General features: G+C 39.7%; 1 protein-coding gene across 2 annotated transcripts; it reads left to right on the forward strand.

Moving 5' to 3' along the window:
• The first annotated feature begins 10 nt into the window (after positions 1-10).
• On the forward strand, positions 11-15,474 carry LOC145451585 (uncharacterized). 2 transcript variants are annotated; one of them, XM_080329794.1, is made up of 14 exons: positions 11-145; positions 1,410-1,517; positions 3,088-3,151; positions 3,218-3,304; positions 3,778-3,883; positions 5,957-6,079; positions 7,381-7,486; positions 9,273-10,903; positions 11,559-11,725; positions 11,781-11,859; positions 12,145-12,291; positions 13,320-13,502; positions 14,215-14,445; positions 15,106-15,474. In XM_080329794.1, exons 1-14 carry the CDS (start codon positions 46-48, stop codon positions 15,202-15,204), a joined length of 3,231 nt encoding a protein of 1,076 aa, XP_080185920.1. In that variant the 5' UTR covers positions 11-45; the 3' UTR covers positions 15,205-15,474. The 2 variants fall into 2 exon arrangements, with proteins under 2 accessions (XP_080185920.1, XP_080185921.1); XM_080329795.1 differs by having other exon boundaries at positions 3,091-3,151.
• Positions 15,475-16,311: the final 837 nt, after the last annotated feature.

Genomic DNA, 16,311 nt, shown 5'->3' on the forward strand with positions numbered 1-16,311 from the left:
AGGTATGGCCTAGAAACTTTTGACATAGGGCTGTGCGTTCCAAGTATGGAGCAGTCTAAACATCAGAATGGCTCTTTAAATTGCAACAACAATTCAAATGCAGCGTTGTCCAGTCATGAAGGCGGCGGCAAGGTGCGGGAATCCGGTGAGTTCATAGAATCACAGCGTTTGTTACACTAGTATTGACCATGACGAACAACATTTATCACTGATTTCTCTATAGTGTCAGAGCCACCTATAGGTAGGCCTATATAAGGTATTCTTATCGCGGGTGAAGTATTGTAAAAATGATCAAGGTATCACAACTGCTGATGGTAGGCTACTCATTTACAAGAAAATATATGATGGGAATGTGTCCTCTATTGGAATTTTTTGCGTTGAAATTTATTCTACGCTAGCTTCTGAGCTAATATAATAACTAGGGCAAGTTTTTGCAACTTTTTGTTACAGCTTCCGGCAGCTTCCTAAATACTCGTAAGATATGTAGAATGCTGTTTTAAGCTGTTTGAAGGAATCTTATAGTGCAACTTTTCGCAACTTTTGTCCATTTTTTTCATGCAACTTATTCCAAAATTTTGCAACTTTTTCGATTTTTCATGAAAGTATTTTCGATTTTGGTGAAATACGCGGCCGAATTCGACTGACACACCGTAAAACAGCACCGAAGTAACGATTTTACGGGTTTTTCGGGAGCTTAGCCGGAAAATTGCCCCTTTTTTTTTAGTCAACCGAGCAGCAAAATGTGGTCAAAATGCAACTTTTGCAACTTTCTTCAAAAATAAATGAATAAATGCAACTTTCCACGGATTTAACTGCAACAAAAACTTGCCCTATTAATAACCTACATTCCTAGAATAATCAATAATGCTTTCTTGGTGATAAGATATTCACGACTGAACTCACTATCTCTGCCTCTGCGATTATTTAGTTTGTTTGATGCCATGCCAGCCATGCATTTAAGGATACCATGCATCTCTTAACATATCCTGTTTTTGGTTGGGATTGTCAGGTTGCGTTTTTCCAGGTAGAGATTGTTATTTGTAGTGGTACAGCTTGGCACTGATATGAAATATCCTATTCGAACAAACTGATATGAAATATCCTACTCAAACTAACTGAGTAGGCCTATTCGCCGAAATGATTAAGTCTGTTGTGATATTTGAATATTTTGGTTCTTTGAAATAGGTCTATCAAGTAGTTGCGCCTATGTGATGCAAATTCAAATTCTTGAGCCAACACTCAACTGGGTTAAGTTAGTGCTTGGTTACTGAGCAGTGAGCACACACCATCAACTCAAAGCTGGTCATCTATTTTTAATGTTATGTGACACAAGTTTGTCTGTCTAAGTCGGACTTCTTTAGTCTCCTATCACATGTCACAAAACGTTATATTGGACTTTGCAATTATAGATGAACTGGGAGAAATCCATCCTCAAACGACGCCGGAAGGATATGGCCTCCGTACCCCATATGGTACTCACTTCAATCTGGACTTCTTGAAATATTGCCAAAATTTTGGTGAGAACCAGTGTTGAACTCTTGTGCTGATGTTAGTACTGGTATAACTTGATGAATATGTCATACTCATCATTGTTTCCTTGATTCAACATAATAACACTATAATTATTGTGCTAGGTATTTTAGAGAGCTGGTAGTGACCTAGTTAATTTGTATTGTGTAGTGACTCAAAGTATATCTCAGAGAATGCCTGCTGCGTGTGCACTTTTCAACAGTTGCTATCATATGTCAGCATTTTAGGGTAAGTGACTAATAATGGTGAATCATGAACCACAGTGTAATTAGGAACACACTAGGCTAATGAACAGTAGTTCGTCACCTTGACATATTTATATTGAATCTGTCTCCATGACCTCGGTGTATGTAGAGACTGTAGGGTGTATGTAGAGACTGTAGACGTCACTTGCCACTTTACAATCAATGAATGTTTGAATTGTGTTACGATTGTATGTGTTGAAATGCAATTCGCCCCTATAACCAGAAATACTATGTTAATGCTACACTTTACGATTGTTCTGAACCCTATTCGTAAATAGCACTATGTTAAATCACCAACTGGTTCTCGTAACCCTTCTGAAATGACAAAAACACCTTATTCTTCAAGTATACTGTATTTGTTTTGAGCAATTCATTAGGATATGCAGTCTGATGACGGCAGGATCATGGTCTCTATGGTGACCATACATACCTGAGATATCAAATATAGCACTTTCGCCTTTAATGTTACAATTTTGTTTCCTTCGGCTATGCAGCTATGTGTGTGTGCTTTCTTGGAAAGTTAGTCATGATTTGAAAGATTCAAATTTGCATATGAGGTCATGACTTTTTATGAGGCACTGCTTGAAAATTGGTTCTGAATAAACTGTCTTTCTCGGCAGTGCAGGTAAAGTCAGACTGATCATCAGAATCATAATTTTTTTTGAGAGGATAAGAACCAACTTGATAAATAGCATTGGCATTGTAGTCTGCCATATTGCGTGTAATCAACACCTCAGAATGCAGTTTGTAAACGAGACTTGAAAGCAACCCCCTGAAGAGGTCAAAACCACTATAAAGCTAAAGTGCTTCTGGCTCACGACATAATGCACAATAATGGAATACAATTATTTGAACAATGTTTGTCAAGTTTTGTAGCTTCGCACTTCGTCACATTCGGTTATGGATTTTAGTGATAGCTGTGCTATTGAAAATTTATGACGAACAAGTCACACCTTGGGCAGTAATCTGTCTGTGCCATAAATTCAGTAGGGCCTAATTACACATTCACCCAAAGCACATGGGTTGAGAGATTATTCTTCTAATTGGTAAAAATATTCAGATATTGAAGAGGGGAATAATACTAATACTGTATCCATTCACTGAATCAATTTAGATCTTTCTCTGCATGTGTATGTCCTTCCTAATTGACGATCAATTTAGACAATTTCAAGTACCTCAATCCTGTGGATTACCTAATTATTGATTCGAGGGGCAGTGCATCAGCACTTCAGCACCTCACCTCCTTGTGGTTTTTGTATGGGATAATGATCCTTATTGGATTTTCCTTAATTTGCTGCAATGTATTTATCAGCAGGGCAGGAGACTGTTTCTCGTTCCAGTTCCGGAAGAAGCAGTGTGGCAAGCGTGGATTCACGGTAAATGTATTTTCTCGATATTAGGGTCCTCAAATCTAATTTGACGAGGTTTGGTTCTTGTTTCAGATCGGAGTCTTCGAACGATATGTGTAATTCTAGAAGCAGCACGGAATCCACCCTCTGGGAGACGAGAAGGCGTCTTGATATGTTCAGGTCCGTAATGGTATTGGCTCTTGTTATGCAATGTTGATTGTTGTAATATTTGCGCTCCATTGTACTTTTTAGGCCAACTCTACTATTCGTATGAGACTTAATTCCTGAGTCATTATCGAATGAACCCCTATGGAATCTCGGTTCATTTTTTGAAATAAATCCTTCGTGATGAGAGCTTTTCTGCATAGAATAATTAAGTAATTCAACAGAAAATCCTGCGTGACGTTGTCACCAATTCCAACCTGGCGAATGAATACGTCAAGATTGTGATTTGTGAAATTTGACTGAAAATTTACATGAACATTAAATAGTGACCAAGTCTCATTATACAGATACACAATATTGCAAATGCAGTACAATGACTGCAAGTTTTGGCGTATGCCTATTTTGCAAATATTCTGCCTATATTGAGAGTGCAGTACTAGAAGATTCATCATAGACTTGGTACCCGATGCAGAATTTTCTAATTCTAGATCCTATCGTAAGAAGAAGCCGGGACATGCCGACAGTAAACAACATTTTAAGTACAAAGAATATCATGCGGGCAATTCTCCTGGCCCTGATGCCAACAGCAGTAAGGTAACAACTAATTCTAGCAGTTTCGATGATGGCCCCAAAAACTAGCTCTATTGCCTGTGGGGAACTTGATCATATTGTTTCTAAGTCTAATTCCATCAAGGTTATATTTTTCATGTAGGCCTAATAGCCTCTAGAGCAGCGATTCTCAACCGGGGGTCCGCGGACCCCTAGGGGTACGCGAAGCAATTTCAGGGGGTCCGCGAGACCTCTACATTTTTAAAATTGTTGATAACCCTAATTTTATTTTATTTTTTAATTTGAGAAAGCATGAGGTGGTTTCGCACCACAACCGCTAAAACCTCGTGACTCATATCATCATAATATTCGTCTGACATGGACTATCGTAGTGTGGAAACTCATTTTCATTACCAATATTCCAATAATCTGCTGATACAAACATATTGCTGTTTAGAGACGTTTTGTGGGGGTTTGTGTAAAAAATAAAATATGGAGATAGTCAATCATGGTGACTACGTAATGGCTGCGAATCCTTCTCCATTAGAAGTTGTAAGTCTCATCACATTAGTGAACACTGAACAGTGGTTTGAAAAAAAAATTTTCCGAAGTATTTTGATAATTGGTCCCAATGCAAGGAACTGCTTCTTGGAGGTACAGGACTTCAATATACAATTGAATAGTATATTCATATTAAAATGAACCCGAATATTTTCGGCTGACACTCGTCATAAATCGGACAATGATATACCTGCTCTCAAAGCTCGGCAATCAGATTTGGCGCATTCTTATGCTGATTTTTTTTATGAACAAGGAATGTTCCGTTGGTATCAAAGCATTACGCCCCAACGCTGAAATTCATATCACCAGTTATATTGGTATGCAGCCTTGTCTTGTTAATGTTCAATTGTTCATGGTCGAAAATGTTTGCTCGTAAATATATATGTAAACCCGAACAGAACAAGTCGTTAAATGACAGTCTTTCTCTGGTTGGAAAATGCGGATCCATTATTTGGAGCATAAAATTTGTCTCGAATTTTGGATTAGGATTTCACTTTCACAGTAGCAACTATCTGCAGGCCCTGCGCTAGATGCTGGACGTGATATGTTCATAAAATATGTGTTTCTTCATTCTGGTGCCATAAGTGTTGCGATCGTACATCGTCGGAAGCGTTATGCGTTAATATTGCATTAGCTTCCATCTATCTTTGCGGAAATGGTTTTCGGCACTCCTCGTTCGTATCAAAACGAAGACGCAGATTTTCAAAACACGACAACGTACTTCAAGAAATACAGCAGCAAAATTAGCTTTGAAATAATGGAAGTCAACCAATTTCAACATAACTAGTATGATGTTATCTTGAAGAAAAGTCATTATTTTGCTGTTTATCACAAGCCTACAGTTCATATTTGCACAAGACAGATGAAGGTTGCACCATAATAGAGCTAACATTGAGCTAGAACTTGAGGGGGTCCGCGAGGGTCCGTGACGATGAAAAGGGGTCCGCGAAGCCAAAAAGGTTGAGAACCACTGCTCTAGAGTTTGCCTATTTTTTAACGTGGGAAAGATTTCATTCTGCTCACAAGCTCACTGTTAATTTTTGGTCGGAATTCCATGTCTTGACTATCTAATAATACAATGATGGTGATATGATATGATATAATGAACACTGTACAGTGCTCAATAAGCACTTGATACCGTATATTATCATTTAATCTTTCATTTTTTCAATAACTGATTTTGATCAGCCATTTTGGTTTGAAAAAGTAAATATAATACAATCCTGAAGGAATAAACCATGAGCATACTGTTCTGGTTCGAATTTAAAATCAATTTTGTTCATTTTATGATACCGTAGCTGTATGCCTGTATTGCTGGCAACTGGATATTGGTGTTATGAGTATTCACATTTCACATTTTATGAACGACACACTTACGTTTTCTCCTTTGTGTAACGCTTAGGTCTGAACTTAATGCTGGACATTGGATATGTGATAACGAGAGATAACGGGTCGTCTCGTCGACATGAATGTTCAGTTCATCCCCCATCCATTGCATGTAGTCTTGTGTTGAACTTTCGCGTTGCACGCGTGCGACAAGCTGTAATTTGTCGTCAGGTCGCCGAATACGAATCTACGTCGCCTGTAACGAAAAGTCCGCCGTTTCAGTCGCAAAATCTGCAGACCGTGCGTGAGCAAATGGCGACGGCTCTGAACAGATTGAAGTTTCTCGAAAACGAGGTAGCCTACCTGGTACACGCTGTTGACGTGCTGTGCTTTTTGCAGCAAGCTGCCTATGAGATTGATACTTTCAGTATTGCTGATGCAAGCTGCTGTAGATTTGCTGTCGTTGATTGCCAGAGGTGTACAAAGTGATCAGTGTTGCTACTCAGGTAGAAATGAAGCAGCACGCTAAATTCATACTCAATTACAAGTAGAAGTAGCCAATTCCAAGCCTGGTAGAAAGTGCTTTGAGTGGAAGAAGAAAATGAAAGAAAGTACTCAAGTATGCACTTTCAGAATGTAGATTTGGTACCGTGATACAGCGGCTGTGTTGCCCAGTTGGTACGACGATTTCACCCATGAAAATGATGACCACTCTCTACTGTGTAATATCTGAAATTTTAAAATACGAGTAGTTTCACCCGAACCAAGTATTGAGAAGAAGTTGAAGCTGTCTGAAAACGTAGCTACTTGAGTAAGTAATGCAATTTGGCAAAACCTGCTTGAGTATGCCGAAAAAAGTAGCAGTACTTTGTTCCAGCCCAGCTCTGTTGGTTTTATTGCGTTAAAACTGACGATCATGACTAGTCATTTCAAGTAAAAGTACTATTTTATGAAACGCCTCTTTCTTTTATTCTACTTGGGTCAATTTGAAGGTAATGGTAAATCGTAAAAATTGTGGTTTTATTGAACACGCTGCGATAGTCCTCGATCATTTTGTGTGTATGTGGACTTTGAATTTTAGTTATTATTCCTATCATATTCGCAGCCCGAATCCCCCTTTCATTTCGCATGTCATAGTTCATATATCTTGTGTTGACCAATAGGCATGAGCAATGAGCATGCAAGGTCATTTCGCATTGGTACTGTTGTCTGCGCAAGATCTTGAAATTTACTTTTTCAATTTTAAGTACAAATTCTTGCTTAATAATTTTTGTAGTTCTATTTCTAGGTCTATGTTCTTGCCGTTTACTGGGATTTTTCAGAAAAATACAATAAAACCAACACCCACTCGATAGGAAAAGCAAATTGATGTCTTTGTACACTTGTACCCGGTAATTATGAGACCTATACTTAACCTGTCATGAGAGGATTTGACTTTATTCATATTCATAGGATCAACTTTACCAGATCAATTTCCTTCGAAAATTTTTCTCACGGTCAAGCTGGGGAACATTCCAAAAAGTAAAGCTGTCATTAGATAAGGGTATATTGTAGCAGTGTAAAATTTGCGTACTGCGGCATGTTGGATTATGTGGAAAATATATTATATGGCGTGTTATCAAATATCCTTTCCCTCCATACAGTGTATTTGACAGGCCAAGCAAATTCCAGCTCTCAAAGTGCAAGTTTCCGTTCTGCAACAAGAAAAAGTGAAAATGCTTGAACAAATGCAGGCTCTTCGGCAGAAGTCAGCAATCGTTGGTTGGTAACTACCACTGTATATTATGCTAGCATATTGTACATGTTAATACACATTTTATTCTCTTGAGGTGTCTGTGATGATGGTAGGCAGTTGGCATCCCATCGCACATCCCAGCTAGTTGAGGTACAATCAGAAATTATAAAAGTAGTGACCGATGATACTCGAGTATAAATGATGCTGTGATTTTATATTATTTTTTCCAATTAGTAACAACGTTAGATTTTTCTGCCAGTTAAACGTTCAAATACAAACCACTAGACTGCCATTTCTGAAGAATTTTGCACTTTTTGAAAATTTCAACAACGAGGTAAAGGTATTTTGTCGGCTCCCCACCAATCGAGGTTTGTTTTGACGAGACATTTAAATTGAAGATCGTATTTCGAAGTATTGTAGTTCATGTGAAAAATGATAGCCGTGTTCAAATAGTTTAATTTGAAAGCACAAAGTGACAGTCTAGGAGGAATGTAATTGATCCCCTATCTAAATGTAGCTTGTCTGATCGATTGTCAATACCCAGCAGCACTGGAAACAGGTATTTATTGGAACCACCCTCGATTTCAAAGATAGCTTATAATATTTCATTAGTGACCTAACTAGGGATGTGCTGTGTAACTGCTTATTCATGCCAGCGGTACCTTCCAAGCTTCAAAGGTTCTTAGTCTGATAAGCATGTGCACTTGTGCAGTGGTGCATGTAATAGCAGGTTGGTTATTCACAAAAACCTACTATTCCTAATGATCATTACTATCTCTTCTACAAAAAGTAAGCTTGAGCGTTCGTAATTATATTTCTGTCGATTACCACTCATTGAAATTAGCGCAGGTTAATCGAGGCGCAAGCCTTTCCAAATAGACGTTGAAATCTTCAATGGACAGGATGATGATATGCAGTGAGAATGAATTGGAATATTTAACAGAAATTCAAATATATTTATTAATGTTGATTAGGGATGGGGATAGGCCTAACGATTTGAATACTCGGATCAGGATTGAGTATTCATTGTAATGATTGGAGTCTGTGAGAGGTGATATTTCCGAGTGTCGATATTATACGACTCTGAAAACTAAGAGTTATATTATTCACTAGAATTATAGTTTCCGTACTTCCTTGTCACCTTTGCAAGCCTTGAAACCCCGATATGTCATATCACCACATCTAAAATATAGCACAAAGCCACACGCTTTAGTGCAAACGACTTTCTGTGAAGTTGTTATCAACCTTCAGCATTGTTACAAAGGGTAATGTAAGAGGTATAACTTTTCGAAAAATGCCAAATTATCTTTAATGTGATGTATGACTGAGACATTATTTTCCTTGTAGTCTCGTAAAAGGTTCATCACTTTTATTTCAAAATCCTGATTGCTCAGCGATTAAATCGCCAGGCTCCCTAAAAGTGATGCTCACCAAATTTTAATTCATTCCACCGGTAATCGCTAAGCTTTTGAAGTTTTAAAATTTTGGATTTGTTATTAAATATTTGAAGAAGGTTTTCAAGTTTTACTGATAACCATGTGATGTTGATACGTTGTCTACAAAAGCGATGCAAAACAGATTTGACTCAATTCCAACCGGTAGAGGCGAAGTTGTTGCAGTCGAAAACTTTGGATTTGAAAAAGAGCACTGACGGCTGATCCCAGAATTACCAACGAAAAACTCAAATAACATTACTTCTACTGGTTGGCATCAGTCAAATTTGTTTAGCATCATTTTTGTAGACAACTTATAAAATTCACGCAGTTTTGGTTGCACAGTACCTGTTTCTAGGCCTTTTTTGTTCTCTTGCAGATACGACAAAGAATTTACCGACATCTCTGCCTCCCCCTCCCCCAAGGAGAAAGTACAAATCTATCGGCACCAACACCGACCGTGCAGCGATTAACTTTGAATGTTCCCGCGTCCACGTCGAGAGCTACACACCTCCAAAAGAAGATATTCGAGTCGAGCCGAAGTTTCCGAGCGAGAATTTCCAAAAGTTTCACATATTTTCAACCACTTCTTCGCAAACAGAGATGGAAATAGAGCATCATCGTTCCACCATTGATAATCACACTCAAACAGACACTGTAGTTAACGTACACAAATCAGCATCGGCGTTTCCTAACACGGCAGACTTTAGCGTGAACGTGCACGCTATTGGTAGTCATGCGACAACGCAGACCGTGCGTGACATGAGAGATTTCGCGACTTCCACTCAAGATCTTCTTCCTGTGTCTGTGGACCGGTGTACCAACACAGAAGTTTTAAGCGTCGACAAGTCCGTTTCTTTTAGGCCGATAACGTCAGATTTCTCATGTAACGCGATAATACATTGCGGTGTTGACGTAGAAACTTGTACGGATATCACAATCGCTCACGATACTCTCGATAGATTGGTTCAAAGCACGCACGTGGCTGACTTTTCTGTTAATGTAAAGCCTTCCACCGGTAATGCATTTTGCGAGGCTGATATTCGATTATCGTGTAACAGTACAGGTGCTCAAACTGAGTTGGCTACACGGGATATTGGCCTTCAAGTCAGAAATGATCATACTGATAGTTCGTGTAACACGGAATCAATCGAATTGAAGGAATCAGGAATGAATGCTAAACCAGTATTAATAAACGCAGACGTTCAATTTGACGGTTTCAAACCCCACACGGGCGATTCATTCACAAGCACCGATATAATACAGTTATGTGACTTTTCATCGCAGTTTCAACCTTCTTCAAGAGATGCTGCTCTCGACGCTATCGTAGTAGCGGATACAGTGCAAAAAAGTGACTCCGCTATCCAAGTTCAGCCTTGTGTACACGACACAGCGATTGACCCTATCCCAGCGCAAGAAATTTTACCGACACAAGATTTTGCATTACAATTTCAGCCCGCGTCGACTGACATTGGTGTTGACCCGATTTCATCAATCGAGACAACACAAACGCGGGACTCTGCCTCTCAAATTCAACCTGTCTTGTGTGACAGTGGGGTTGACCCTATCACAATCACCCCACCAGTGCAAACACAAGATTTTACTTCGCAAATGCAGCCTGTCATGTGTGACATTGCGGTAGACCCAATCGCGGCACTAACCACTGTAGAAAAACAGGACGTTGCTGTGCAATTCGGGCCTGTTTTGATTGACACTGCCGTCGGTTCGATTCGAGCAGGAATTTTAGAGGCGTCAGTTCAAGCCCAACCTCGGACTGCCGATGTTGAAATCGATTGTATTGTTGATACCATCGAAATTTCGGTTCAAACCGAAATTTTGTACGAGGCTGTGAATCTCCATAATATTGCAAAATCTGTCGCGAATGGCTTCGTGAACGGACGGGAAGAGGATGTTTTGGGTCTTGGCACTCATTGCGATGCCGCGACTGACACATCTGATCTGCAGTACCGTGACTTTGATGAAAATGAGATCGGAAATTACGTCGGGCAGGTAAGGTCGGGGATTTTTCATGTTTGTTATAGCTGTGCGTTTTTCGATTTGCCTTTAGTAATGATGTAGTAGCCTACTTATCTGGTAATGATAATCTATGCAAAGTCAATTTCAATTATGTTTACGGTCGGTGAAATTGTCATTATTGCACTAATCATGAGAGACCCATGATATTAATGTGGCATTTTCAACTATAACAAATTCATTAAGCCGTCTTTAGACAGTGTTACGGCCCGCAGTACTTGCGTTGTAGCGTACTGCATCCTACCGAAATTCTCCTGTATGCCCAGCTACTTGGTAAACTCGACGGTCATCCTGATAGTGGTGGACTTGGTCTTGGGAGGACAATATTATACTGCATTATAACCAGGGCTCTGACTCCGACTCCCAAGTAACCAGAAATATCCTGATTCGCAAATTTGCCTCCAACTCTCCAGCTCTCTAGAAGTGGTATTCGCGTTCAGATGTGATTTTGTGCTCATTTCACTTATTCTCCCACTCTTTTCTTACCTTCCAGTTTATCAATATTATAGTATATAGCAATTTTACCTTTTAGCCTACTTCTGAAAACGATGTGGTGTTCATGCAGAGTTGTATATTTTCAATATCAATTTTTTGTGCATCAGATCTTTTGACTTATAAAATTTTGTTTTAGGTTGAAATTTTGCTCGACGAGCAGCAATCGTTATTGGCACGCAAGTACAAAGAACTCGGCGTGGTACTTGATAGCACGTGCGACGAAAGCAGCTCTTTATCGACAAGTGTAGGTGTCGAAGAACTTAGCCCATCGAAGACTGACAACGGACGCAACGATATTCAAAGGTATGCGTCACATCATCGCGTACTTTACCAGAGTGATGGAAAATTTTATGTGTAGGTACACACTGCCAACACGGGTGAGGGATGCTTGCGAAGTCGGGTCAATTGCTATGCAGTCCTCCGATGACATGCCCCAGGTATGTTCTTGTATCATATTTGTATGATCTCGTAAATATCATCCTCCCTTTTTCATGATATCCTAATCCTTGTGGTGTCCTGATCTGATTTGGTCAAGGGTTGACATACTTTTGATAATTGATCAATCGTGGCTACTTTCAAATTGTAGGAAGCATCGTTGCGAAGATGTCAAGTGACTGATGACTCGTACAAATAGAGATTTAGAAACTTTGAAAATATATTCAGTTATTCAATTATTTCTCTGTGATTTACGCGGCGCTAATCTTTTCTATCTTTATGACCAGGATGTTCTCGAAATTATGAAAGAGGAATGGTTTTTTGTGTCGTCGTCCCCAAATGCAAACCACGACAATATCTGTGCCTTCGCCAGGGAGATGCGATCTGTGTCATCGAACGCGCTCTCCAAAGTTGTCAACTCTCTGGATGATACGGTAGGTGCTAGGTTTGAGCGAACGGAATATCTACCAATTTGAAATATATTCAAATCGAGTATTCTCGGAAAACGGAACAAATTCTAAGCAAGAATCAATGGTAATAATCACACTGTGGTTAGGCGATTGTATCTTGTCTTTGAGTTAAGTAGTTTTGCATACACTTCCCGATAACTATGATACTAGCCTGTCGCGGGACCGCCTTCAGTTTATCTCCACCATCTGGCAGAAATTATCCTTGGAAATTTTGTGCAAGAGACCGGGCAAGGTAGGAATGATCTAGTATTTTGACGAAAAAAATCATGAAAATGGGTCAACATTTCCATGAAATCGTGGAACTGTAATCGCGAAAAGTTTCCTTGGATTTTCAATTTAGCGAATAAATAACGATAATCTGTGGTTACATGATTAAAAATATCTTCCGCTGCTGGAAAGAGCGTGGCTGTGACGCCGTTACGTCATTTGATCTCTGATTATGTTATAAATTCATTGAGCGATAGTTCTATACAATTGAATAATATATTAATATTGAAATAAACCCAAATATTTTTGTGTGACACTACCCAGGAATGATCTTCAGCAACTAGTAGATAATTCAAAAGAGCTTTTCATATTAATAGTGGTATCACCAATTATGACGTCACTTCATCAAATTTCCAATAATGGAGGCGAGCAAATAGCTGGAGTGGGCTTCTTCCATTTTTCAACCTTGTCAATTTTTATCAGAATATGCAAACCTAGTTTGTGCCAACTGAAGGAGTTTGTGTATCATATAAAAATAGTACGTTGAGCTTAACCTATCTGCTTATAAATATATAAATAAATCAAAGAGCTTCAATAGTTATATGCTTCTCATGCTATGCAAATTACATCAACTACACTTTCATTCCACTAATGTCCTGCTGTAAATATTGGTCAATAAAAGAATCTTCAAAAGTGGTGATTCAATTCGGGTAAGATTTGGAGTAGTCGATTCAAATTATCTGCGATTCGATTTTACCCAACACTTCATATAGATGCCTTTTCAGGGAAACTGTCCGTTGCACTACGCCGTGTCGCACCGAAACTTTGCTGCGATAAACGCGCTCGTCGATGTGAAAGAATTTGACGCCAATCTGTATAATAAAGCGGGATACACTGCCAGCATGCTTGCCGCGATCACGCGAATCGAATCAGACGTGGACGTGAATGCCGTTTGCAAGCTTTTCGCCGTAAGTTGAAACCAGACGTGGTCAGTTGCGAAGAACTGCCAATGTTTTGGAATACTCAAGTAGCTTTTGCCTACATGGACTACATACTCAAGTTGTTGATCACTGACAGTCTTTGGCACAAAACTACTTTGTGCCTTGTAATGTATAGTGTAGTTTCGGGATAGGTTTGCATTGCTTTTGTGAGCGAAATTATTGTATCAACATGTCAAAATAGCCCCTCTGCGGGCGGTAGCGAAATGTGTTTTCGAAAATTGGTTTATTTCTGATGTCATTAGTCGTCTTATACTGTAGCGAAGACGAATCTCGCGATTTCGAAGGTATCCCACCTTCGATTCACCACTAAAAGTATACAATACCTCCATCAATGATATCAATAATCGTCTGATTATATTTTCATCTGATCAAGACCCACTCAATGCACACAATGCGATAAGACACAGTGCGATGTAATGAACAGATAGGAGGATGTAATCTTTTAAACTGGCATCCATCTCGACCTAGTGTCCGATGTCACAGTTCGTTTTCATTGCTGGTTACTATTCCTCTTTCATGTTTCTCTTTCCATTCATTGTGAGTGCGTTCTTTCGTAGTTTTGACATGTCCTTTAAAAAGCTACTTCTGCCCGTACTTAAGTATAAATTAATGGCGTTACTTTTGCTTCTACCCGAGAAGCAATGCAGGTAATCAATAAGTATCACATCATTTGTTACAGAAAGCAGACGTTTGTTTACACGCGAGGCAGGCCGGTCAGACGGCTTTGATGCTGGCAGTCAGTCACGGATGCGTGCTGTCTGCCAAGCTGCTGCTGAGCGCGGGCGCAGACGTAAACGCTCAGGACGAGGACGGCTCGACTGCCTTGATGTGTGCCACCGAGCACGGTCATATCGAGCTGGTGAAGATGCTTCTGGCGCATCCCGACTGTGATCCGACAATCGCCGATAATGTGAGTCTCGCTAGATTCAAACATATTATCGCGTTTGTTTTCATGTTGAAGTGTTTGAGCGATTTCTACAATAGTGTTTTGAGATTGCCGGATGACGCCTGTGCCCAGGATTGTAATGACTCGAGTCATTGTGCATAACTCGATATGTTGTATATGATATTATTTTTCGCTCATATATCAGGGCCGATATTGAAAAATAGGCCCAGACACTTTCTTTCATCTGTGTGAATAAACATGTTTAGAGTGAGAAAATTGAGTATATTATGAATCCGACTCCTTCAATTTCACCCGAAGAGTTTTGCAAAAATGAGTTGAACCTGACTGGAACTCGGTACTGAACAGAAAACACCATGACTTGGACTCGAGTCTGAACGCTATGACTCTGACTCGACCTCGTTGCTCCCTGAATTGGACTCGGACTTGACTCGGTTGTGTACAGTGTACTGTACATGACCTCTTTTTAGCATGTTGTAGGCCAAGTTGGGTATTCGATTGATAATTTCAAACAGACAGGATTGTCAGCACACAGAATTGAATATTTATCCAACTCCTATTCTAATGCTATGTTCTGCAATCTGCATGCATATTAGGACTTCTCGAAAAAACATTTTTCTCCCAAATGTATTGTCATTACAGCAATAAAATATACTTTGTTTTCAGGAGGGGAGCACTGCCATCAATATCGCAATGGATAGTGGGCAACGTGACATTGGAGTTCTTCTGTATGTTCACTTGAACTTGGATGGATCAGAAGATTGATCTGACTTCTTTCTGTTATTATAAGCTATGCTGGAAAGTGCTTCTTCGTTTTTAATTTCAATCACTTCATTGCCTAAGCTCGTTCATCATGGTACTACGACTTTTTATCAATTTTTGTGTTTTCATATGCAAACTGCATCATCGTAATTTCTCACACTACACTTACACATATTTAATTCTTAACGGTACTCACCAAACTTTTAATTGTGCTGCTTGTGGAGCGTTTTACTGTTATTTGTGTATCATTGGAAATTGAGGCGTTCATATGTAGAGCTTGGTGTTTTGAATACTGCAAGTGGCGGTACAGACAGATCTGCAGTTATTAGAGCAGCGTTTTTTTTTCGGGCAGCATATGTTGTTTCATGGTAGCAGCTTGAATGGTAGTTCGTGAGATCAGTTGGTGAGGCAACATGTCGAGGTAACTGGCTTATCGGCGTAGGCGCTAAAGAATCGAAAGCGCTACCGCGCCGCAAGGTACGGTCCTTTTACTTGCCGATTTGAAATTGCTGCTACACCGCTGGAGCTTGAGTATTATTTCCGTCTATAATTCTAATTCGCGGACGAAAAAATAATCTGGCCCGCTTCCGAGTGATCACCAGAGCGAGAGGGCACGCTTCGTTTGTCACAAACGTGTCGCAACTATTGCCAGATAAATAACGCCGGGTTTAGATCACATATCGGTTTTTATAATTCAATTCATTACGCATTTCGGTAAAAGGCAAACGATAATCTCAAACTCGAAGTCATGTATTGCGGTTAGGTCACCTTCCCGCCGAACTAGATTATTTGATCAACAGATTTGACGAATTTCGATGGGAGCATATTAATTTACCGTTTGTAATTTGTAGCTGATATCCGTTTTATTCTGAGTAAGTACATCGGTCAGGCGCGCCGAGACGAAGAATTTCGAAGGGTTTAGAAATGGTGGGCATGTTACATTTTTGCTTGCATAAGTCCTGTAACGTCGCAGGCTTGATTGAGGTTTCCGATGGTATCGTTCATGTTGCGTGCAGGTATCCCTATCACGAGATATATTTGCTTAGTTTTGACCAAGTCTTGTGACGACGGCCATGTTGCGCGTTACATTTTACCCACTGAAGCGTGCGC

This window comes from Botryllus schlosseri, chromosome 12, assembly GCF_051294905.1.
Source record: "Botryllus schlosseri isolate E-star chromosome 12, Bs_hap1, whole genome shotgun sequence".
NCBI classification, from domain to species: Eukaryota; Metazoa; Chordata; class Ascidiacea; order Stolidobranchia; family Styelidae; genus Botryllus; species Botryllus schlosseri.

Bases quoted from the DNA above. Each gene is read 5' to 3' on its own strand.
- LOC145451585 (XM_080329794.1), top strand. From the start codon at position 46: ATGGAGCAGTCTAAACATCAGAATGGCTCTTTAAATTGCAACAACAAT. The intron at 146-1,409 runs GTGAGTTCATAG...TTGCAATTATAG, and splicing joins CGGCAAGGTGCGGGAATCCG to ATGAACTGGGAGAAATCCAT. The intron at 3,152-3,217 runs GTAAATGTATTT...TTCTTGTTTCAG, and splicing joins GTGGCAAGCGTGGATTCACG to ATCGGAGTCTTCGAACGATA.